The following is a 25,393-nucleotide window of genomic DNA, read 5'->3' as shown; positions in this document are numbered from 1 at the left end:
ACTGGCTGACCCACAAGGTGGCACTAAAGAGAAAAGTGACAACTTGGCTAATAAAAAGTGAAAACCAAAGGCAAAATACCATATGCTGAATCAATATTATTTTAATTAGGAGCATACTTCCTTTATTGTCAGTTAAATTTTATTTTTTGAAAAGCCTTAAAGCTATATAGCAGCAAAGATTGTTCATTGCCCCCATCCCACATCAAAAGTTAAGTTTTTAAAAGAATGAACAAGACCCAGGTTGTCTGTTTATCATAGCTCCAGAATCTTAAGGAAGATGATTGTGATCAAAATGTAGTTAATTAATTTTCTTCTCTAAGGAATAAGGAATTTAAATGAACTAAAAGCTGGAAACTTCTTTCCAGTCATTAGTCATGTTGGTAAGAGATATGACACAAGGAATTACTTACTGCCTGCAATGTGAGCGTATTTTCTACTGGAATGTTTTGATTCTTTAATTTTTGTGGCTTTGTTGTTAAGTGCTCTGGTCTTACTTCATAAGCAAATAATTTGAAACATTGGGTTCTGTGATCATTACTTTTACACCAACAGGGGTTAAATATTGCCACTTTAATGATGAATATGAATCCTCACCAAAAACATCTTAATCATGAAACTCTTTTTGAGATCCAAGTTATATGTGAGTAGTTAGATTACCACTTTTCTAACAAGAAAGTAGCAGTCATGAGTGCTGTAGACTGTTCTGTAGACTGCTGACATGAAGCTTACAACATAATGAAAAAGATTATATCTGAATCATTTTTAGACCTTTATAACCAGATGAGTTATATAATATTTTTAATTTTCCTGAGATATGTGCCTATGGTATCAGCACTATTATGGGCGATAGGGGGCAGGAGTTTACTTGCAGAAACAAACTCAAAATAGTACTAATGCATGAAGAAGAAAATCCTTAATACCATTATGAAATATTTTTCTCTGAATTGAGCGGTGTTACAGAATATCTGGTAGTGTGCTCTGGGGCACATCAAATGATCAGATATATTGGTAATGTATTTTGATCCTTAATGAAATCGCAACTTTATAACCATCCAGGAAATCAAGAGTGACCCACGGGTAGCTTGAAAGACTTGGATCTAGAATTATTACTAAGTAGGCTATTTTAATGTATTTTAAATGTTGGTTAAATTATCAGTGCTGCTGTATTTAGAATAGTCTTATCACTACAAATAGTTACTTGTTTTGGTTTTGGTTTAATTTTTTTTTTTTTTTACCAATAACTGGTATTCTACACTCAAAGACTTTGTTCAACTTGCTCACATTATTAATTTTGTGAGGAAATCGAAGCATCTAATCCTCAGGATCCCAGTAAAATCAAACCCAGACAAATTTTGGCTAAAAAGAGCACTGACACAAACAATCTTGCCCAGTCAGCTGAACTTGTTTTCCCTTTCATAATTTGTTTCCCCGTTTATGACTCACCTTCAGCATTTGCTCTATGTTAAAGGCCAACCCAAACAAAGTCATGTTCTGACAGGTACCAGTGCTTTCCTGGAATGAATTGTAAAATCACAGCAGCCATAAACACACGCTGACTTTTTTCCTTGCAGTTCTTATTCAGAGAAAGTTTGGGATAAATCAGCATGTAGACTGAGGAATGTCACAGTGATTTTGTTTACAGATGCTTGTGATTCTTTTTACAGATCATTCTTCTTGAAGGATTGTTGCGGGCTGTACTTCCCTCAGCTGTTAAATTTCAGCCACAGTTCTGAAAGAAGTGCCTATTTCATGCTTATGCTGGACATTTGGCAAATCAAAGATCTCTAAGGTATTTTGATTGTCAAGATCAGTGGAAGTGATCACTGAAGGCTGAGGTGAGTATCAGTGCCCATGTCCTTACTTAGGGAGTCCATAGCAGGATACAAAGGGTTACGGTGGAGCCAGCAAAATACATTCATATTCTCATATAATGTCTACTGGACACAAATATGGGCCTGAGGCAGATGATGGTAAGTATTCTTGCATATGGTGGGACTCTAGATAAGCTGAATCAGGAGACCCACAGGGAAACATCCATGTTTTTGCCTTGTAAAATCGAAATGGGATATTGAAAGAAACAAAAGAGCACAGTATGTTTATAATGACTATAATGTTACAAAATACACAAAATTCTGTATTGAAATCCAGCTCCAGAAGTCTGAATATTTATTGTAGAGTTTAATGGATGAAGAGATTATCCACAGATGTTCTAAAAAATGGGGTTTAATCTAAATTTTAATGGAAGTAAACCCTTGCCTTGCCCACTACAACATTCCTTGTATTTTTTAATGAAAAAGGTTCAGTAGCTAAGACACAATCTAGCCATGTAAATGTTGGTTCTTAACGCAGTCTGGAGTTTCCACAAATAATTCTTCTTCTCCCCCTGAGACTTACTTCTTACTACTAATTGATTCCAATTAGCTAGTTTTAAGTGTAATTATTCAGTGAAAGAAACAAACACTAATATCTATGCTCTGCATTCCACTACTAAAAACACGGCATCATTGAACTTGTGCAGTTGAAATGGTTCATGCTTGGAAAAAAAACCAAACCCTTCAAGAAGCTGTGTTTAAAAACACTTAGAAAAAAACCGTTGTAAATAAGTTGGAATACACTTTAACTAAAACTTGCTAGTGGAGAATGAGGACACTTGTTTTCCTTCTTAAATTACTGCTGTAATGAAGAAAAAGAAAGGAAGAAAAAGAAAAATCAGTTGCTGAGTAGATGTGGATAAATAAGAAAATAGAACATCTGGGAAAAAGAATACATCTCAGGCACCAAAACAGTTCATTTAAAATATTTAGTTCTCATATGAAAGTAGATATTCCTATCCTAAAACTTGAGAAAGAAAATGCTGACTTTTGAAAAAAGAAAAAGTATTATGACTTTGTAGGGTAGTACAGAGTAGTTTAAAAGGACTGGAACATAAAGGAAGTAAATTCCACAACAAACGGTGGTGAGGGTATGGTTTCAAGGTACAGGGTGAATGGAAAGCAGCAGGTGGCCACTGGGGCCTGGCGGTGCACAGGCAATGCTCTATTGATGCCTCCTCTGATGTTCCTTCCAGCCTGAGAGGTGACAGGAAAGCAAGAGGTGATGATAAGAAAAAAAGAAAGGAGGGAAAGAGAAGGATCAAGATTACTAGGGAGCCTCTTTGTCCCGTGGCAAACTTTCATCTTCTCATTACGTAGGACATTACATTGCATAGCCCGTTCCTCATATATCTGTTCCTTTAAAAAAGGAAACCTAAAACTTGTCCAAGATAAAGCCGTACCTAGACATCTGGACATCTCTAGTTAGAAACTAAACATAAATAGTGCTTACTGCCAATGAACTCAAGTAAGAAAGAAGGTCATTTATACAGGTGACATGAGGGTGAAGGAGCAGAAAACGATGGAAGGAATGTTCCTTTCCTTGGTATGTTTAAGCCAGCACAAATCACTGTGTGTCAGCTTGTTTTACAATCCAGTGTTTTCACTTTTAATTAGAAAGTCATTCCCTTAGCATTTTTCTTAGCAGCAATTTTTAAACTAAACAGAAGGTGTATTCCCCAGTGCCATATGTTAAACCTGACATGTTACTGAAAGTGTCTTCTGGAAAAAAACAAAACAAAAAAAACCCAACCAAAAAACCACTAAAGACAGGATCACTGTCCCAATCCACTCCCTTTGGCCTACTTGTGAGCCTCAAGAGCACACAACTGTCCCATTAGGCAGCGTCAATTCATTGGGGAATTAGTCATAACTGAAAAGCTAAGGGATGATGGACTGGTAATTCCTCTTTGCTGCACTGGCAACCTGAATGGCTGGAAACAGTCATCCCCCACTTGGCCTTGTAAGAAACAGCCCCGTGGAAGCAGCATCTGGGGAAAGTGAGTTGCTCACAATACTCTGAGAGGTCACCTTATTGATGTTTTTTGACCAATATATTAGTAGGCTATGAAGAGTAGTCCATTTTAGGACTTAAACAGGAGGGATTAAGACCTATGAGTATCCTTGACTTTTAAGTACACAAGGAGAATCCAGCTATGACCAGAGAAATGCCTGACTGAGGCTGAAAGGGTCACTGGAGCACTGACTGATGTGGGCTGATGCAGTCTTTTTTCCCTATAATTTTTTCCAATATAAATTCCAATTGATTTTGGGCTTTGCATAGAAGGACATTTTCTGAGTCCCCTACCTTTTTTTTTTTTGTGAGTAGTGTCAGTATGACACAGTCTGTCTGTAAACCTCTGCTATATCCAGATGAATGAAGGATGGATCACTTGGATTAAAAAGCAGCGATAGTTAGGCAGACTCAAGAAATGTAGTGTGCCAATGCCTGGGATGAACTGTACCCAGCTGCATGATATATGATGAAGTTGCTCATTTATAGTGCTTTTCTTCCAAGACTGTAAAGCACCAGTGTGAATACTGAGAGGTGTTGTGTGCAAGCTTAACTTAACATAAACTACAGCTTTATGTGCGTCCCTCATCAGCTCTTTGCTAGCCATGCTATAAGCTGGTACAGAATTGGAAACTGTGCTATCTGAAGTTTATCCATGTTTCTTCTGATACTTGTCTAGGGAGGGCCATCTCCATAGCAATTCAGTTAAGGTGAGACATACTCCTTTATTTTGTATGAGTACCTGAAACCCTAGGCTATAAGCTCATAAAATGAGATTGCATACAAGATGTTGATGGCCTAGGGGAAGTTTTGAACAACAGGGAGTCATTATCAGGATTTTGCTGAAAAAATGATCCATGATCTGATGTATTTTCCAACAGTCTTTGCAGAAAGACCAAAGGAGTTGCAAGCTTCAGAGGCAATACCCATGAAATCCATGTCTATAACTGTGGACAAATGAAAACCCAAGAATTTTCCCCAGATGTACACACAGGTTTTTTTGGGAGCCATATGCCTTTGTATTTTCTCAGCAAAATGGCTATATATAACAGTCTGTACACTGAACTACTTGCAGAGAGTAGCATTTTAGAACAAATTACTAAGTTAATACCTTCTTTGACCTGTATCTGGTCAAGCTATATTTTAGAAAGCTGTCATTACTAATATGAAGAAGAGATTAATCTAGTAATGTGAAGTTTTAGAATGATGGATGAGTTGAGGCACATGAGCTATTTAACACAATACCTAGCTGCACCTTCTTATTGTAAGTCTCCAGACTGACAAGCCCAAAGAGGAGGGGTTGCAAACCCCTCAATACTTTGTTTGAGCAATGATGAAAATTGGAGGTGAATCTAGATAGCCTTAGCTCCCATCACTCATGCCTTGTGCCAGTTTTTGGAGTGCTATTTCAGCTTGGCTTAAAAGGAGTCAGCCTCATGGCTCCTTACTAGCATGCACCTTAAACCTTTTACATACTCTCTCCTATACTGACCCTTCAATTTATAGATTAATATTGTGTGACTGACTCCCTTGGCAGGGCTTGGAAGATCTCAGCCTGGAGAGTTATGTATTTGTTATGTGTACATCAAGAAGGCCAGAATGATGCTCCTGTGCTCAAGTAGCAGAGCTGGTTAGCCCAACTGCTTGCTACTCACTGCTTTCTGGGAAGGCTTCACAAAAACCTTAACCTGTGAAACGTAACTATCCAATTGTAATTAAATAAAAACTATTAAAAATTAGAAATGTTTGTAAATGGGACATACTGTACCAATTTATTCCAGGCTACTTCTACTCTTGAATCACATCTTTGCCAGAATGTCTCCCTGAACTGCTGACAAGAACAAACATAACTGAAAGTGCAGTTCAGAGAGCGACAGAGGGAAACACTGCCTATTTTACTAATGCCTGATACTGACAGCCTGCACACAAAATCTTAAAAGCACTCAGACACTTCCTTTTGTGCCCACTTTTAAAGGATTTAATGAAACATATAGAAACTGACATTTTAAACCTGTAGCTTTGGATGTTATTTTGCCATGTCAGTTTCCTTTTTTTTTTTTCCTAAATCACATAGCAGTAGTTTTCTACCTTTCTGCATCAAACTTCAACAAATAATGAACGCTGCTTTCAGATAATAAAATGTTTCTGTTCTTTGACCTGTTATAACAGGTGGGCAGCCAAGTATCACCACAGGAAATACGTGGCAACGCTAGTTATTGAGCAAAATCGTATCCCTCCTAGGACATACAAACACTATTAGCAAGTGTATCAACATACTTCTAATTAAGAATTGTTACAATTACAAACCTTTTTTTAGACTCTGCTGCGAGATAAAAAAAAAGGCTCGTTTATTTCCAGAGACAGTAGACCTGAATACAATTCTTCTATAGGAATATATAAGGAAGCTAGTAAACTCCTTCTACTGAAACTGGTAATCCTTAAAGTGGTTCAAGTGTCAATAAATGATCATTTGTATTTCGCAACAGCATGCAAAGTGGTGAAACACTTCTTGAAGATGTCAAAGATTCAGGACAAAGAGAGATTAGGTATTTCCCCTTGAAGTAAAATGGCTAATATATCACATTTCACGAACTCTTCAGGTTTGCTTTGCTTATGAAAGAAGTGTAGGACTCGATTTTTAATTTTTGTTCTTTTTTCTTCACTATGGAAAGTAAGGCCTTTATCCTGCAAATTGTTATGTATGTATTTAGCTTGACGTACAGCATATATTCCCATAGACTCCACAGGACTGAATGCTGAACATAGATCTGTAACTGCTTACAAGATTGGAGCTAAAGAGCTTCAAAAAAGAAAATGAACAGAGATAGTTTTTACGGGGAACAGAGATGTTTTCAGACATTGATCTAGATCCTTGCTGTAGATATTAATTCTGTGTTTCTGCAGACCCTACGTACAAAGGTTTGGGTGTAGGTGGAAGAAATAGGATGACTCCGTTTTCCAGACAGGGGTTCATTCCTAGGGGTACTCAAGCCAAGTGTTGCTGTATCACCGCAGGCAGCATTTAACACATCTCTAAATCCCTCCAGCTGAGGAGTGGGGGCTCACCACTGGCAGGAAGGAGAGTAAGAGAGAGAGTCCTGGGGCCGCGGAGTAACGGCAGGGGGATTTCTGAAAGTCCCAGCCAACGCTTACGGCGCGATTTTTTTTCTGGGTATATTAATCCTATCGATTTAAGTAGGAGTATTTATCCTTTTCTGAGCTCCATCCTCACGTTAGTATGACAGCACTATTGTCGTCCAAACACGTAGTCGGCGGCTCTTCATTAAGTCTCTATAAATATGACACAGTAAGGGCGTTCAATATTTATGTGGAGAGCACACGCATTTGTGTGTAATCCCGGGCAGTCCTGCGGCTCAGAGGCTTTGCAGCCTCCCCATTCCCGGCGCAGCCCGGCCCTCGCCCTCCGCCCGCCCCGGCCGGGGCTCCCACCGCCGCCTCAGCGACCTCCCCCGGAGCCGCCGCGTGTGACACACCGGAGAAAAGCCTCCCTCGTCCCCGCGTCGCCCCCGCCTCCCGCCCCCGCCCGCTCCCCCGGGGCGCCACCGTCACCGCCGGCAGCCGGAGCAGCCGCTGAAGCCGAGGGGCGGCGGGGCTTGCCCGCCTCTCCCCCCTTCCCATCCTTTCCCTTCCCTTCCCTCGCCTCTCCCCGGTGCCTATATATAGCCGCCTCTGCTCGAGCCAGCCGGGAGATTGCTCTGTACCTGCAGGAGACAGGAAAGAGAAAATAAGAGGAGCGACTCTCCGAAGCCTGACCCGCTATCAGGAAGAGGAGGACGGGCCCGGCCCGCGCCGCTGTCCGGTGCCACCGCCCCCGGTGCCGGGCGAGCCCCGCGGGGACGGGCCGACCTGCGCGGCGGCGCCCCGGGGGCGCGCATGGCTCGGGCACTGCCGGGGCCGGGCGAGGAGCCCGACCCCGGCCCCGGCGGCTCGGGACGCGGGGGGAAGAGAGCTGCCTGCGGGCGGCAGCGCTAGCGGCGGGGCTGGGGCGGCAGAGCCCTCCCCCTCGGCGCCGAGGTGCGCTCGGCGGGATGTGTTGAAGTGCCCCGCAGAAGCCAAAGAAGTTGCCTGCGCGGCGTGGCCCCGGCGGCCGGACGGCGGAGAGCGCCCGCCGCTTCTTGCCTGACCCGACCCGACCTCGTTCCGTTTCCCTCCCCTAGGGCTGCTCCCCGGCGGGGCTCCCGGCGGCCAGGGTGATGCGGCTCGTCGGGAAGTGAGAGACGGTGCGTCCCGCGCGGGCCGAGGGCCCCCCTGCCTCGGAGTCTCCCATGCTTTCGGGGCCCCCTCGGGTGGCGGCGGCCCCGCGGGAGGCGGGGGTGGCGCTGCCGTGATGGCCCTGGAGGAGAAGCGGGAGAAGCGCCCGCCCGTCACCCCCATGATGATCGAGGAGGAGGCCGCCCTGCGGAACGGCAGCCGGGGGCTTCCGCCGGGACCCTGGGCCGAGGCGGCGGGGCCAAGACCCCGCACCACGGAGCGGCACATCGCCGTGCACAAGCGCCTGGTGCTGGGCTTCGCCGTCTCCATCCTGGCGCTGCTGGCGGTGACCATGATCGCCGTGCTGCTCAGCGTCCGCTTCGAGGAGTGCGGCGCCGCCGCCGACGGTCCGCCGCGGGCTGGCGGCAACGGGAGCCTCTCGGGGGCAGCCCGGCAGCCGCCCGGTGCGGAGCAGCCCCCGGGCCAGTCGGAGGAGGAGGCGCGGGGCGGGGAAGCGGCGGAGGAAGAGGAGGAGGAGGAGGAGGAGGAGTGGCAGCGGCGGCGGGAGCTGCCGCCCTGGGCCCGGCCGCGGCTGCCGCGGCACCTGCGGCCGCTGCACTACAACCTGATGCTGAGCGCCTTCATGGAGAACTTCACCTTCAGCGGGGAGGTGAACGTGCAGCTGGAGGTGCGTAACGCCAGCCGCTACATCGTGCTGCACGCCCACCGCATGCACATCGAGGCGGTCCGCGTGGCCGAGGACAAGCTGGCCGGCGGTGTGCGGGTGGCCCGCACCTTCTTCTACCCCCAGACCCAGGTGTTCGTCGTGGTCCTCAACCGTAGCCTGGAGGTGCAGAGAAGTTACAACCTTAAGATCATCTACAACGCCCTCATCGAGAACGAGCTGCTGGGCTTCTTCCGCAGCTCCTACGTGCTCCACGGCGAGCGAAGGTAGCGGAGCGGCCGCGTCGCCTCAAACCCAACTCGGTCCGAAGTTAGCAGCCCCCGCGCCAAACTTCGGGCGGGGTGGCGCTAGGACCCGGCGGCCGCGGCGCCGCCAGGCGGGTGATGCTGCGGGCTCCGCGCTGCCCGGCCCCGGCGGTCCCGCCGAAGGGTGCGGGGCTCGGTCGGCTGCCCGGGGAGGGGGCTGCGGCGGGGGAACGGCCGCTAAGCCCGGCCAGTCGGCCGGTGAGCTCAGGCCAGGCCTCGCCTCCCCCGCCACCTCTCTCTGGACATCTCCTTAGGACTCGGCTGTCAGGGCAGAGATTTGGCAGATTCTCGGGGTCGCGAGCCCTTGCCCGCTCCAAGCTGCCGGCCGGTGCCGTGAGACAGTCGTGAGAGCGGCTGGAGGGAGCGAGCGGGGGCGGGCGGAGCTGCCTCGGGCTGCGGGGCGGTCCGGGCTGGGGCCGTGCGGGAGGCCGGGCCGGGGTTAGCCGGGGCCGCCGGCGGGTGAGCGGAGCGCTCCGCGCCTGGGCAGGGAGGGCTGCGGGGCTGCGGCCGGCGGGCCAGGAGATAAACCAGCGCAGCTCGGGGACGGACGGTGGCAACGAGCGAACTTCCAGGGGTGGCACCAGTGAAGCAGACCGTCCGCTAGGTCCTTGTCAAGGCAGGCCGGAGCAGGGACTCCGGGTCTGTTTCCCACAAAGACTCTCTGTCCGGCTGCCGTGTACCCTCGTGTGACAGAGCCTTGTCAGGTTACAAATAGCAGCGTGCAGGGGAGTGGGACTTCTGTTTTGTTTTTATTCTACTAGGTAAAGCAAAAACGTGGTGGGATGTGTTTTCACATGAGGTGAATGCGTTTACACCTGCTGCTGGGTCGCTGCAGATTTACACCCTGTGTCCCGGCAAACTCGATTCGTTTGCGTGCAGAGCAAGATTCAGTCTTGATCTGTATTTACTCATATTGTTATAGCCCCTTGGGTCCCTGTCGAGGCCCTTGTTACGGTAGGCAGGGTCACTGTGGAGGCCCCCGTTTAGCCAGTTACAGAGGCTTTCTTTTTAAAGAAGGTGTTTTCTAACTGCAATGAGGCTTTGTAATGGAAAAAAAAGGCGGGATGGACTTCTCGATAGTTCTGGCATGGTTTATAATTTTAGAATTGGATTCTTTTTAAGCTGTCCTTTCTGTGCAGTGACAGGTTTTCTTGTCCTGAATCTTAATATTTTGGATTGTGAAAACAATCTAAGTGAAACAAAGATTTTATAGTTGGAAGAACTGGGCAAAAATACTAAGTCAGACATGAAAAGCATCCTCACCAGCTCAATTCAGTCAAACCCCCTTTTATTAAAACGTATTTTCATTACTATGATTACTGACAATTTAAAAAACCTGATATTAGAACTGCAAGCAGGATTGAAATTAAGTTTTTGCAATTTGTCATCACAGTGAAATAAAAAGGAAACTTGAAAAAACACAGTTGTAAGAAAATATGTGGATAAAATGCCTTTTATCATGGTTGACTGAATGGTTGGGGTAATCGGGAGTTCCTACAGACCTGTATTGAAATGGGCAAATCAGAAAATAAAATACTGTTAACAGCAGGGGGTATAATTCACTTTTCAAATTGGAGAAGTTATTTAAGCAGTTATTATTTCCATGTACTTTGTGTAGGAATAATTGAACTGTCAAAGAGGTGTGGCAGTGACATTTCTCCAGAGTTACTGTACTACACTTCAATACCGATCCCCTAGTTAAGATTTAGAAAGCATCAACAAAAAAAAAAGGTCTATTCACTGTTTTAGTCATCAGGATAGCTTAAGACCCAGGGTAGAAGGCGATGGTAAAATGTTTTTCACAGTGCTCTGTGTGTAACTTTTCAGATATAAATTACTTTGTTTTTAATACAGTTAAGTATATTCACTCTGGGCAAGATGCTTACCTTACATAAGGTAGCATTGCTATATTGAAATCAGTGGCATGTTTTTCCTTTACACCAGCTCACTTATATTTCTTTCAGTAAAACATTTTTAAAACTGTAATCATTGCATGGTTGTAGTTTCAGGTGTTAAATAGAAGAAGTTTTTCCTTTTCCAATGTCACAGGCTTAATGACTCATTGTAGCGTAAAGTGAATAATACCCATTCTAAACCAGGGAACTTTTCTGATCAGAGAGTGCTCTTACATTAACAATTTGCATTTTGATTAATAACCCATTTTTCAATATAATACATATAGCCATTTTTAGTCCTTAAACATGGACACCTTCTGTTATGATAGACAGACAGACTTGCATGCTCTGGGAGACCTTGGTGTTCCAGCAGTGCTTTGATTTTTTGACATCTTTATATTCCATTAAAATACAGCAGCCTCATTGGAGTAGTAGTTGTTGTAAAAGGGTCTAAACCATAATTTTTCAGTTTTGTTGTACATGAGGAGAAAATAACTCTGCTGTGAGGCATCACAAACATACTAATGCATTCAATTTATGATTTTTTCCCCCTAAAGTTAGTTTCTGTGGCCTTCACATCTGAAAGTTGTAAATCAGCCTGAAATATAAGAGCTGCATAAAAATATTTATTTTCTGGCTGAAATCTTTCCTACTGTACTTGAAATGTAAAATGCAAGTGATATGCTACAAAGTTACTTTGTATTATGTGCTAGAATTTACTGACAGTAATCAACAGAAATATAATACAGATCTACTGTAGTAGAGTACTGCAGGAATATGCAGGTGTTATGTAAATGAACATCAAACTTTGGCATAAATGAAAAGGAAAAAAACTCTTACATCACACAGACAAAACAAGCAGACATGTTCTTTTGTCTTGTAACAACTAAGATGTCAAAATAGATAGGTTGTTGAGGAAACACATGGCTTCCTTTAATAGACAAGACAGAATTAAAACACCTGTAAGTTACTGCCATGCGTATTGTGAGAAGACAGGCTGTGAGCCTGTCCTTCCCTCAAGTACAACCTTTTATGGTGGTATTTTGAGGAATTGGAGGTAAAAGTGTTGGTACCCAGAGAGGTGTGTAAAGGGAAGGACGAAATAGTCAGCCTGCCCTTCACTTTTGGCATGCTATAGAAGTCTGCTTGTTTACTTGAACACAGAGTGAAATAGATAAACAGAAACAATGTTTTGGATTTAGCTTGTTTGTTTTCTTTAAAAGTAAATGGTTAGGTTTTTTAAAGCAGTTTTAAGATTTTGTTTGTTTTGCTTTATGGCACAGCAAGCAAATAGATGTTTGATAGTAATGCACGTTATAAATATCACTATTATTGGTAACTGATGTATTTTTAGTATGAAATACTGACTGCCCAGTATTTGCCCAATTACGTCTATGTGGATATATCTGTCTATCTGTAAAAACACAGAAGATGAAGAGTTTACCAGGGTTTATTAGCCTGGTGAAGGGATTGTTTCAGTGGCCTAAAATGTATTAAAAGATGAATTAAAAGATAAGATCTCTGAGAAGTGGGGTGAAGATGTGGAGGGGAGACAAGGGAAAGCTTCCTTATTTAGAGAGTGTCACAGTATAAACAGTATTTCCTAAGTATGCATTTACGTGTGTGTCGGAGCTCATTAAAATTGTTAATTGCAGAGGAAAGTTCATCATTCTTGTTTTATTAATAACAGGCCAGTACAGTTTTCCATGCTCACTTGAAGCTTCTGTTGATGTCTGTAGCTGTTTAGAGTGTGCCTAGAATGCAGAATCAGGTCCACTTGAAATACTTTGCATATAAATTAAGTTGCTTTGCTTCATTTAATTGGCTGATTTGGCTTTGTTGGAGTAGTGCAAATCCACTGATAATATGGAATTTTTTTGGCTTAATACTGGATACCTGGCACCAACTTTTTACCTTAGATTTAGCAACCTTATGCAAAATTATGGTTTTAATAATCCATGTTTTGTAATGAGACAAGAAAAATGTGATGAATTCCTTCAATAATTATTAGCCAAAAAGGCTTTTTATTTTAGAAGAAAGACCAATGGTAATTGCTTCAGTGGTGGAAAAAATTTTTGAAGTTTTTAAAAAGTCATCCTTACTTCCAAGAGGTGATAATTCACTGGAAAACATATATATATAGTTCTATCAGGCACTATAGCAAGAAAAAAGTGTAACATTTTAATAAACTTATTTCTTCATTGCCTTCAAAATATGTGTAAAATCCAAAAAGTTTTAGAAAAAGTTAGATACTTTATTTTCCCTATGGGCTACCTATTTTTTTTGCTCTGTCGGTGTTAGAATATCATACTGCAGAATAATGGTTATAGACTGATTAATAATAGGTGCCACCATTTTCATTGCATCAAAGCTATCCACCCATCCTTTTCCCTCAGAGGAATAACAGGTGATTAGTCAGCCTCTAAAATTTTGATAAATGTGTGCCTGGTATCTAGAATTGCATGGTTATTTCCACAGATGAAGCCTTGGAAAGTGAGACATGAATCAATACCACTCAAAAAGCCTACATATGTGCTACCTTTAAATTTACATGGTTGGCTCATGGTAATTTTTTCATTCTACATGCCTCCAGAAAATACTCTTACCAAACTCCGTAAGTCAACCTTTTAAGTGTAGCTTCCTGTTTCTGCAAAAATATCATAGGTTTTCTCCAAATGTGTAAATATAAGTCTCTATCTAGAAAGCTTCCTATATCTGGATCAAAATTTATTTATTTCCAAAGAAGCCAGCTACAGGTTTTATTGTCAAGCTAAAGCCTTCCCATTCTTCCCATATGTGCACAATAAATACCTTTTCCTCCTTCAGAGATCTTTCCATAATTTGACCCATTAACTGTGAACATGGATTTGTTTTCTATAAAATACACCAGAAGAGAAAAGCACATGTAGAAGAATGGTGAAATACTTTGTGCTGGTTTAATCATTTGCTTACATTTGTGATTCTGCAAAGCTCACAGAATGTTTTTTTGGATGTGCACAGACACAGCAGTGCTGCATAGTACTGTGTCCCAGACCTACATGCAGCCGGTAGAGAAGTAATCAGCAGTGGAAAACAATGACCCTCCTGAGTGCACTGTGTGACCGTAAGTTCTCATGCCCAAAGAAAGGTAAAGTGCCCTGTCAGTGTCTCAGGGCAGAGTGAATTCCCTGAAGGCTGTTAAATCCTGGTTTGAACCGAGTCTGCTTGTTTTACATTATATAACCAACAGTGGCTCACTTTTCTTCCCACATATTGATGAACAACACTGCTAGAACCTGAAGTTTAACGCAAGGTGAGGGTTGATTTATTTAATGTCAGTGTGATGTTTACAAATCAGTAGAAAATTTGTTGACCATTAATTTGTATCTATTGTGTTGCAGTAGAGGTAGTAAGAAAGTGATAAAGCAGTGTTCAAACACTGTATATTTTGTACAGTTGTATTTTTTCCCCCCTTAAACCACAGTAGTCATGCAGCGTCTTATTTGGTATGTCTATGAATCAAGTGCTAGGCATAGTTAGTAATCAATTTTTCTTTTTGTTTTCTGCTTTTCTAGGTTTCTTGGTGTTACACAGTTTTCTCCTACTCACGCCAGAAAAGCCTTTCCTTGCTTTGACGAGCCCATCTACAAGGCCACATTCAAAATCAGCATCAGACATCAAGCAACTTACTTATCTTTGTCAAATATGCCAGTTGAAACTTCTGTTTTTGAAGAAGATGGATGGGTTACAGATCACTTCTCACAGACCCCTCTCATGTCCACCTATTACCTGGCTTGGGCAGTGTGCAATTTTACATACCGGGAAACTGTCACCAAGAGTGGAGTAGTTGTAAGTATTCCTAATGTACCAAATACATTTCATTACTTTGAAAACCCTCACTTTTTGTAAAGGGATTGTACCAGCAAATACCTAAAAGTATTTTCTTGATTGGTATTTTTAAAATTTGCTAGTCTATTTAATGATTGTGTGTATTGTTTGGGGCCTTTCCTGTAGGTTTGTCTAACATTTTTGGTTTGTCTTGGGCCTTTTGTAAATGGTTATCTTAGTAGGTGTGGTCATCTGATGAAATTTTAAACTTCTAAATATGCAGTTAAACTACACTTTGGTTTTCTTGGGAAGTTTTTTCTTGTCTTTCCTGTAGCCTTTGCAATACTAGTTCATGATACTATTAAAAGAAAGCAGTATTACTGGTAAGTTCCAGTCTCCTTCCTTCAGTACTGACGTGTCTCTTGGTGTGCTGTATGCTAGCTCAGGAGGCTGATATAGTAATTTCTATTTTAGATCTTTTGCTCAGGAGCAGGACTTTGCAACCTATCCACTTCCTGAGGTTGACGGAAGCACTAAGTTTCTGGATCTGTTTTTTGCAAATATGGCATGATTCCAGGAGTTATGCCTTGAAAAAAAATAAGAGAGAAAACCCTTTATTTATGTCAGTTTCAGTTCTGTGTACAAATATCAAGCTCAGAACTGTATAACAAGACAAAACATACATGAGAAATGCTGTCAACTTAATAGAATATTTCATAGCACTGTCATCTTGATTTTTCAGGTGAACATACAGAGAAACCCTTCCTACTTAGTTACTGTGAATAACAAAACAGAGCTAGTTCTGGAAGTAGAGGACTAGACAGCAGTTTGAACTGTGAACCTGAGCAAAGGGGTGCTTACCTTGTACTTTGGCAAATGCTGTATGATTTTGTGCTGTAGCCTGGGGCATGAGGAACGGCTGCAGACTGATCACATCAGGAAATATCTCCTTAAACACTTTGAGCCAGCCTAAGCATTGTGCTGCAGTGGAGGGAGCTAATCCACCTTCTCTGAGCCAAAGGTATTCTTGGCCTTCCTTTTGCCAGCTGTCGTCAGCTGTACAGCTGTATGACCTGACTGAAAACTGACCTGAAAAATAACTGAAAATGTAGTAAGTTTTCAGCCAAAACAGTTCACTGGTCCAGATTTTTGTGCTACTGCCAGAGCCCTAGCATGGATTCAAGGCTGCGCTGATGGAATGCAGACCCAGGACAGCATTGGCATATCTCACATAGGCCATACTGAAGGGATCAACAAATAAGTCTTGTTTTTGTTATTGGAACAGCTGGGTAGGATGCTGGGGCCCTTTCACTCCTCTTCAGCCCTTTTATACCATGACCAGCAGACTGTGATGCTACTCTCTGGCACGACAAAAGGAGGAAGTATGACTAGGAAGTGGTTCTCTGAGGTGCTTTAACCCGTATGTGATATGGGAACTGCTGAGACTTTTGTAATAGTCATAGGATTGTAGAAGAGTTTGGGTTGGAAGGGACCATAAAGACCATCTAGTTCTAAACCCTCTGCCATGGGTAAGCACACCTTCCACTAGACCAGGTTGCTGAAAAACTACATCCAACCTGGCCTTGAGCACTTTCAGGAATGGGTCATCCATAGCTTTTCTGGGCAGCCTGTTCCAGTATCTCACCATCCTCACAGTAAAGGATTTCTTCATAACACCTAATCTAAAGCTGCCCACTTTTGTTTTGAAACTGTTACTCCTTCTCCTATCACTGCTATTGATGTAAGCAAATATTTGAAATGTGGGGGATGGACCTCAGGACCATCAATTTGAAACATGCAACCTACTTTCTCCTTAACTCATTTTCTTGTAGTATTCTTTAGAGCTCATGTCCTGTACTTTTTTTGCTGCTTGAACATATTTTATGCCTTGAAGACAGAGGCACACTTACGTCTTGTAGACAACAGTTGATAACTTTCTGCTGTTCGTGTTTCCCAAAACTGTTCACAAGACTTTAGATTTAGCTGGAATCTGAAGAGAGAGTCCAAGTATTCATTTGTTAGGAATTTGTGGTTACTAGAGCCTTATAATTATGCTTGAGTCTGTTGGTTCAGCTCATGTAGGACATATATATGTATATCCCACCTGCTTGACAGTAGCACGGTACAGAACATTGCCAACAATTATGGAAATTAGTAGGTTAATCTTTGTGAAGACTTGAAGACCAAAATCCTCCATAGATTGAGATAGTCTCTTATCCCATAAAATTGTTTGGTTAGTCTAGAGTTTTAGCTCCTGTTTTTTCATAAAGCCCTTATCACAGAGGTGTATTAAAGCCCAGGAATACCAAAATAGCTTGCACTGGGTTATTGGTTAAATATATCTTGCTATTTTTCAGTTCCATTTGGGATCTGATCATCTTTTATCATGGTTCAGTTTTGTTGAAAGAGTGTCTTTTAAGGTATGAACTCACGGCAAGCACTTCAGAGCTGCATTCGTTCAGATGAATTGCTGAGGTAATCCATCTTTTTGAGTCTCTTGTATTGCAATGCCAGGAGTTCATGGATGCTACTGGGTGAATTTGAAATTATCTGAATCCTTGCACATAGAATTTCAAATGTCTTAGTTTCCTTCAAAGCCACTTTTTACTAAAATGTAGTTACTCCCATAACCATGGCAATTAACTTAAATGTATAATAAAAGTAAGTTTGCTTCTAAAAATGAATGCATTTTCAGGAAAATTATCCAAACCTTCAGCTGAAGCATCTTGATAGGCTATTTCTTATATTGGTGAATCATCATCTTAATTAATGCAGTGTGTATTATATTTTTTAGTAGACACCTAAAACACTCCAGCTTGCATATACTTGTGGTTTTCTTTTGGCACTTCTATGAACTTGGTTTTGGTTCACGAAACATTTTGGGGGGGGGGAGTGGGCTGTCCTTTCAAATTTTGACAGCATGCTAATGATCATAATCTCACTTCTCTTCCAGCTGACCAGTATTAATAAAGTGCTATGGTCAAAGGTAGATAATCTCTCTGAAGAACAGAAGTAGCTGTGAGATGAAAAGCAGTTTTTTTCCTCAAAACTGCTTAAATGTTAGCTGTTCATATTTTCTCAAAGAATGCCACTGAACTCAAAATTAGTTTAAACCTAAGCATGACATTCAATGCAAGTCAAGTTTTAAATAGAAGCTGTCTTTTGGAAAGCTTAGGTAGCCAATCAAAATACCTCTGTGGCTATAGCCTATATAATTCTTGCATGAAGATGTTTTGTATTTCACACACTAAAATTAATTGGGCAAAGGGAATTAAGACAAGCAGTTCTTTTCTAGGAGTGGATGTGAATCATTATCACATCCATAACTCTTTAGTCCATACAGGTCTGATCTGCATCCCTTCCAGATTAGGTAATTGAAAAGCAGAGTTGACTTTTTACATGCATTACAGGTATGTAGTATGTTGTTCAGATTCAGCTGGGATTACAGGGAATCACTGCAACTGCCTTTGTCTTTGGGCAGGGACTTTATTCCTGTGGAAAGGACAGTGGTGCAGTGCAGTCATCTATGCTGCTATGGACTAGGGAGCAGTGTATTCTACCAGGGTGGTGCCTGAGGTAATGCTGTTTTGAGGGAGGACAGATGCCCTTACAGGCAGGCTTAGCTGATCAGTGTATGGCTCTAGCAGTTGTACCAGCTGTAGCTGGGCAAAATCATGGGATCTGTATGCTGGCATCTTTGCACAGTACAATAATCTACAAAACTCCACTTACCTCCACATGCTTGCTTGCTTCTAGTCTTATGTTGCATTTCCTAATCATGTTTTTTGTCAGTAATTCTAAAAAGCAAAATATTGCTGGTTGGATTGTATTGTCTGTCCCATCATCTCTGTGTCTCTTTCCTTCATTGTTGTCTTTATATGTGCTTTCAATCCACCAGGCCTTTCCCTACTACTGTTGCTTTATTTTTTCCCCTTTTTGGATTAGTGCGTCTATTCTCCAAACCCTCTATTTCTCATTCCTTTGTCAGGTGAACATGGAAACTCACTATTTCCCGCCTGGCTTTTCAATGTCTCGTAAGTTATTTTAATTCCTTTTTTTCCCCTGTAAATTCTTTCTCTTTTTGAATTAGTGGAAGGAGAGAGCACATAATGTATCAGTGGAGATGAATATATTGCTGGAAAAGATGTTTCTGGGAGATTAATCTTCTCCTATTCTTCCTTTTTCCTGTGGATGGGATGTGGAGATGGGTATGGAAATAAAATGCCAACTGGCAACACTGAAGTGTTTCTCTTGTCAGGGGGAGTATCTGCTAAAAATAGAACAAGAAAGTGTATGGAAAGGAGTGGAGTCAGATCGAATTGTGAGTGCGGTGGTTAAAGAGACAAGTGCAGACAGTAACCAGAGAAGATGGGAATGAGCAGCTGTGAAAGAAAGTGGCTATTTAGCTGGGTGGTGGTGAGTGGGAGGAGAAATGCTGAAGGCAGTACCCAAAGAAGAAATTAGCGTGGTTTCACTTTTCCTGCTCCTGCTTCTATTTCAAAGTGATGGCAGCACGTTTTGCAGGACTGGCAGTGTGTGCCTGACCACAGCTGGGTCAGCTGCTCAGGGTAGGACGTCCACTGTGTGACTGAACCCATGCACGTTCCATTTTGAAAAGACCTCCAAGACCAGGTGTGTCTTGGTTTCACCTGTATTAAAAGTTATTGTAGTGTCATCAGTGCTGAGTACTTCGTCATGATACAAAGACCTTAAGGCTAAGAAAGATCTTACAGTAATAATTATGCCAGAATAAGGTCAACCTTTATTGCACTGCTTTTGTTTTGGTATTACTTTATCTAAGATGTAATTAATGTTCACAAGCTTTACAGTACATTTAAGTCTTACCCTGGCCAATGAGGAGGAGCTCTAATAATCTGGCTAAAGGAAAGTAAGACAATTACTGTTTCCGTAGTGCTTTCTGGCTTGCAGAGAGCCTGCATGAAGGTCCTGGCATTGAATTCTCTCAGGCATGTGCTTGGGGAGCTCACTCAGTTTAGCTTAATATAACTCAAAAAGATATAGTGGTCACAAAAATGGGATCCATGCATTAATAGTTGCCTAGTTCTGCACAAATGAAAAGTCATTTTTGTCCCGGAAGAGCTAGTGAACAGAGCCACAAAGCAGATTTAGGTCAGAATCGGTGCATGTCCAGCAGCTCATGTTGGTTTAGTTCCAGCATGGGACCATGGCTTGATTCATGTCCTTAAGACAAGATGAGTGGACGTTGTACAGTGCTTCCAGGTGGGCAATGCAAGTTGGGCATTCCTCTCTCTGAAGTGTGGTGATCAGTCTGAGAAGACTAAAGAGCTGCCTTTCGTTAATAGTCTAAGAAAAAGAAAAAAACCCCAGGTTGAACAGCAGAATAACTTTTTTCCAGTGAGTCTTGTCATTTGTTAGTTGCTAGAAGAAACTGAGAATATCAGTCCTGTATAAAATAATTGTGCACTTACTATGCAGTTCAGCCTGTAGCTTTTATAAAATTATTTTGTATTTGGAAAATGTATTAATATTTTTACCTAATAGCAAGAATGACCTCAAGACCAGGCAATTTCTGTCAGCTAATGACTGCCTGGGTTAAAGGCCCGAGGCTCTTCCTTAGGCCCTCTCTTCAGCTGATGGTTAGTGACTGCCAGCAAAGTCTCTTCATCAGTTATTATTTATTAATCAGTATTGAAGCAATTATACATTAGATAGTTCTTTGTGGGTGAGCATGTTGGTTACAGCAGAATGATTTTGCTATCAAAAGTAAAACTGGTCTTCAATTAAAATTTTCTTCCTCTGCAACCTGAATTTAAGCCCAGCTCCAGAGCTGTGCTCTGCTTTTGAAGCCCTGCAATTTAACTTTTGTTAGCCCATCACTTACCACTGGGAGGCCACACGTTTATCTGATAAACAGGTAACGGCTATCACAGGAAGTACCAGACATATTTCTGAAGCCTGGTGCAGATTTGTAATGTTTAATCTTTATATGTTCTTGAATCTTACAGTGAAGGCCATTTGTTTTTGCTTTTTATTACTAATGTCCCAGTCTCACCTTTTTCAGAACAGCTTTTATCAAACAGTTAAAAATAAAATGCAAGTTAGGAAGAGTGTATTGGGAAGTATGCAATTACGTTGAGCTAGAAAAGCACACATGGATGTGGATAGGTGTGTTTGTGCTTTCTTTTGCTTGTGTGAAATTTTTGCTGTAGTAACAACAGGCTGATTCTGCAAGTATCTTTTACTCAGTTTAGTGCTTACTACTGTGAATTATTTTAAGTGGGAAGCTGTATTATAATACAATAGGAATCCAAAGAAATCTTAGCTTTTTCAGATTCACCACATCAATATTTGTTTACCCATTCTGTTTCAGGTTTGTATATTGAAAATGACTTCTAGTTTATTAATTTTTAAATACTGTAGCTACAAAACATGCTACAAACAAACAAAAACCTATGTGATCAGCATCCATGCTAAACTGAATATGCCAGGGAATTTGTTAAAAACATAAATTGCAAACTTGCAATCCATTGTTATTGATTTCTGGTTGAATTTGCAAGTCGAGTGCACTAGGAAAACAGTGTACATTTATTGTGCTTACTCCTTTAAAAATTGCTTGCTGTCAGCACTTGTAGTACATGCTGTATTTAAATGTGGTATTTGTTTTACTAATGTAAGTGCCCAGGTACACTCTGCAAGTAATACTATTGAATTGAAAGACTTGAGTTTGGAAACATTGTTTTGTTTTGTTTTGTTTTAAGCTAGGAAGATCACCTGAAAGTATCTGGGGGCAGTGGTGTACTTTGTATGTAGTAGCAAGAAGCCTGTCAAAAAGCACAAATCAGTTCCTTAATTTGTGGCTATTTTGTAGGTTTATGGCTTGCCTGCAATTACAGTGAGGAGAGAGAGGCAGCACATGATTCCTGGCCTGATGGTTGCCAGAACAGCTTCCTAGTTGTAATTCTGTACACTGAAGAGCAGTTCAGCCTGTAGCTGCTTCATCTGGGGTCTCTGCTGGCTAATGAAAGGAAAGAAAGGTCTGAGACTTAGTAACCCTAACCCGCTCCTTCTCTGCCATTTGCCCAGATGAGAGTAGAGTGAAGTGCCTGCAGTTCCTCCTGCTCCCACATTACAAGGAAAGGAGGGAGATGTAAGAGAAGAGAGTCTATTTCCCTTCCCTTTCATGTGCTAATGAGCATATGCTTAGTAGTATGTGCTGTGACAATGCAACCCCTAGTCAAGGCTGAACACTTGAGCTGCACTCTGCTTTTTGTACTATGTTGTTTCATGTCTCCGTATGCTTCTTATGTTGTGCTGTCATATTTGACTTCATTAACTTATTCGTCTGTCCTTGGCATCAATATGAATTCTGCTTTCTGACATCCAAGGAAGTAGCAGGAGTCTATTAGCGTGTTTCCGTAAGAGTCATGCTCTTGCTATAAAAGCAAAAATGATGTGCCAAATCATCTGTAGGAGGTATCTCGCTCCAGAACAATGTAAAGGTGAACACATTCCTGCACCAGCCTGAACATCTGTCAGTCAAGCCAGTGTTTTCCTGCACACCTACTGTAGTAACTGTGCTCTATGCAGTGAAAATGGATTACAGAGGCAGGTGACTTAGTTGACATCTAGTTGAGTGACAGATACAGTATTTGTTGATGGAGGAGAGTGATGTGTGCTTTTATTTATTTATAGACCAATGTCTCCTCCAGGGTTTAGGTAAGTTTTAATCATATTTTTCTTACAGGTTCAAGACACTTAGCCTTTTTGTTCACAATTTTTATAGGCAGAGGTGAGAAAGTTTCAGAGAGTCATGCCCGTTGCCAGTCCAACCCCTCAGGTGTCTGTAATGTTCACCTTTTAGGCTTGCCTTGACCTGTTATTTTCATGTTGGAGAACCTGCAAAAATGCCATCTTGTTTTTGCCTTTGTCCCAGTATTTTTTGCTGCCTGGAGGTTTATAGTGTTTACCCCCATTTTTACTAATAGAATACATAGTCAGTTTGCTTTTCTACTAAGGTATCTGTAGGGTTAACAGAACACTTTTGCTCTTCCAGTGGGGTGCTTTCACACTTCAGGTACCTTTTCTGAGGGATTTTTTTTTTTTATCAGGTGCCAGAATAGAATGAGAAGTTGGAGAGCAGTACTATGGAAAGAGACCAGGGGGTCCTGGTCTATGGCAAGTTGAAATGAGTCAGCAGTGTCCTGGCAGCCAGGAGGGCCAACCCTGTCCTGGGGTGCATCAGGCACAGCATCACCAGCTGCGCAAGGGAGGGGATTGTCCTGCTCTGCTCTGCACTGGGGAGGCCTCACCTTGAGTGCTGGGGCAGTTTTGGGTTCCACAATGTAAGAAAGATATAAAGCTATTGGAGAATGTCCAAAGGAGGGCAACAAAGATGGTGAAGAGTCTTGAGGAGAAGCCTTGTGAGGAGTGGCTGAGGTCACTTGGTCTGTTCAGCCTGGAGAAGAGGCTGAGGAGAAACCTCATTGCGGTCTTCAACATCCTCATGAGGGGAAGCAGAGGGGCAGGTACTGATCTCTTCACTCTCATGACTAGTGACAGGACTCGAGGAAATGGCATGAAGCTGAGCTGGGGAGGTTTAGGTTGGATATCTGGAAAAGTTTTTTTCCCCAGAGTGTGCTTGAACACTGGAACAGGCTCCCCAGGGAAGTGGTCACAGCACAAAGCCAGTCAGACTTCAAGAAGCGTTTGGACAATGCTTTCAGGCCCATGGAGTGATTCGTGGGGATGGTGCTGTGCAGGGCCAGTAGTTGGACTCGATGATCCTGATGGATCCCTTCCAGCTCAGCATATTCTATGAATCTGTAAACGTGCTTGTCTAGGGTCTAGCCTCCATGGCTTCACGTGTCCTTTCCTGCTACTCTCAAAGGGTGTTGTTTGCACAGGGCAAACTCCGCAGTAGTGGAAATAGCCAGGCTGATTGACTGCCTTTGCAGGCAATGCTCTCATTCTCAAGTTTATTACAGCTCGTAGTGGTTGCTGTGACTGTCCAACTGCTCGAGCTCAGCATGTGGCCCTGTCCCCTGGCATGCCTCTCATGCACTGGGGTGGGGACAGGTGCCAGAGAACCAGCTCTGTTGGCCTGGTTCCACTGAATGGTACCCCTAGGAGATCCTCTGCTGCTCCTGCCTGGCAGCTTTCTGGCTGCTGCATGCTGTTGAGACCTAGCAAGAGCAGTTAGAAATGAGAACTGAGCATGTTATCTTTGTATTTGGAACAGCATAATTTGAAAGCAGATTATGTTTCTTTGAAGGGTAAATGACCTAAAGTTTATTTAAAAAGTTATCCCACAGTGGATTATCATGAAAAATGTTTAGCAATGCATTTTGTTTCCCAGCATGCAGTGGTGCTGTGTGGCAATGTGGGACAGAACAAGAAGGCTAATATTTTATTTATTTGAAATGACTGTGTGGGGGAGAGGATAAGAAGCAAAAGGTGATTATTAGCATTTACCTCTGGGGGTGCCCACACTTTTTTCCGCTCTCACCCTCCTTTTCCCAAGCGTGGTGATAGTTTGGTAGTCACAGTAGCTTGGAATGTCAGTTAAGAGTTCATATCCTCAGGATGGCAAGTAGTACCTCAGTTGATAAAGATGAAAAGGAATAAAAGGTGGAGGAAATAAAAGGTGGAGGAGAAAGAAGGGAAATGTATTCCTGTGGAATAATTTCAAAGAAAGTATACCTACTGAATCAATTGCATTCCACGTGTGTTTCTTTTAGCTCTTCAGTCCCCTGGCTAAATAAATCACCATCCATTGTTCAACAACAATAATATCATGCTGTGTTTTGTTTTACTGAAAAGTGTTCCTATATGTTTAAAATTTGACAATGTTGTAAGTTCACTGTTGAACTTTAAATACCATGGGATAAAAGGGAAACTGATTTATACCTGATGAGAAAGTTTGATAGTTTTAGTTTTTTTGTCTGGTAGGTAGATGGCTGTTTTTCAGACATCTGTATGTAGGAGTGTCACTGAGTGATAACATGTACTGCTTCATTCAAAGTCATATATATGAATGAATATGCATTCATAAATAGATTTTTGGCAACTGCTGTATCAGAGATGACATACATTGGGTTTTTTATTCCTCTCACAAGACTAAAGGAATAATTCATCTCATATTACTGAAATTCTACTAACTGGATTTGGGGGATGGAAAGGGAGTGATGCCCAAACTTAGTTTTCTTCTCATCATTAACCTTTGCTTTTTATTCCTTAGCAATGCTGTATGTTTAAATTGTTAAATATGCAGCTCTAAAGTAAAAGAACAGAGTTTTCACAGGGAATATCCAATTTGTTTCAGTCCACAGTACTTTTACTATACAACCTTTCTGCGATAAGCACCAGCAGGGGTAGAAGTAGCATTCTGCCCTTCTTTGGAAGTCTCCTATCATGCCATGCTCAGGTTGTATTCAAGCTGTATTGTGATGTCTTGTTATAACTGTGAAATGTGGAGTGTTGGTTTGTACTTGTGTTCTATTTCACTTCTTCTGGGGCTGTTGAATGTTTATTCTTTAGCCAAGACCTTTAGGTCTGAAGTGGATATTTAGACAGTTAATATGAGCCGTTCTAAAATAGCATTGCAGTCACCTGCTGACCCTGAC

At 42.2% G+C, this 25,393-nt stretch overlaps 1 protein-coding gene and 1 long non-coding RNA gene across 2 annotated transcripts in view; one reads left to right on the top strand and one right to left on the bottom strand.

Moving 5' to 3' along the window:
* Positions 1–81: 81 nt before the first annotated feature.
* LOC116442565 lies at positions 82–7,741 on the bottom strand. The gene is made up of 2 exons (XR_004239596.1): positions 7,608–7,741; positions 82–7,176 (listed from the first exon to the last, which is right to left on the bottom strand). It is a non-coding gene; the product is annotated as an uncharacterized LOC116442565 (long non-coding RNA).
* Positions 7,742–7,790: 49 nt separating this feature from the next.
* The window catches only part of TRHDE (thyrotropin releasing hormone degrading enzyme), a 209,869-nt gene continuing 192,266 nt past the window's right edge, over positions 7,791–25,393 (top strand). The window contains exons 1-2 of the mRNA XM_032105718.1: positions 7,791–9,048; positions 14,537–14,810. Coding sequence (XP_031961609.1) covers positions 8,234–9,048; positions 14,537–14,810 — 1,089 coding nt within the window. The 5' untranslated portion in view covers positions 7,791–8,233. The remainder of the gene's footprint in view (positions 9,049–14,536; positions 14,811–25,393) is intronic.

The sequence above is a fragment of the Corvus moneduloides genome, chromosome 4 (genome assembly GCF_009650955.1).
Source record: "Corvus moneduloides isolate bCorMon1 chromosome 4, bCorMon1.pri, whole genome shotgun sequence".
NCBI classification, from domain to species: domain Eukaryota; kingdom Metazoa; phylum Chordata; class Aves; order Passeriformes; family Corvidae; genus Corvus; species Corvus moneduloides.
The sequence above is the reverse complement of the archived record's forward strand: the minus strand, read 5'-3'. Positions and strand labels throughout refer to the sequence as shown.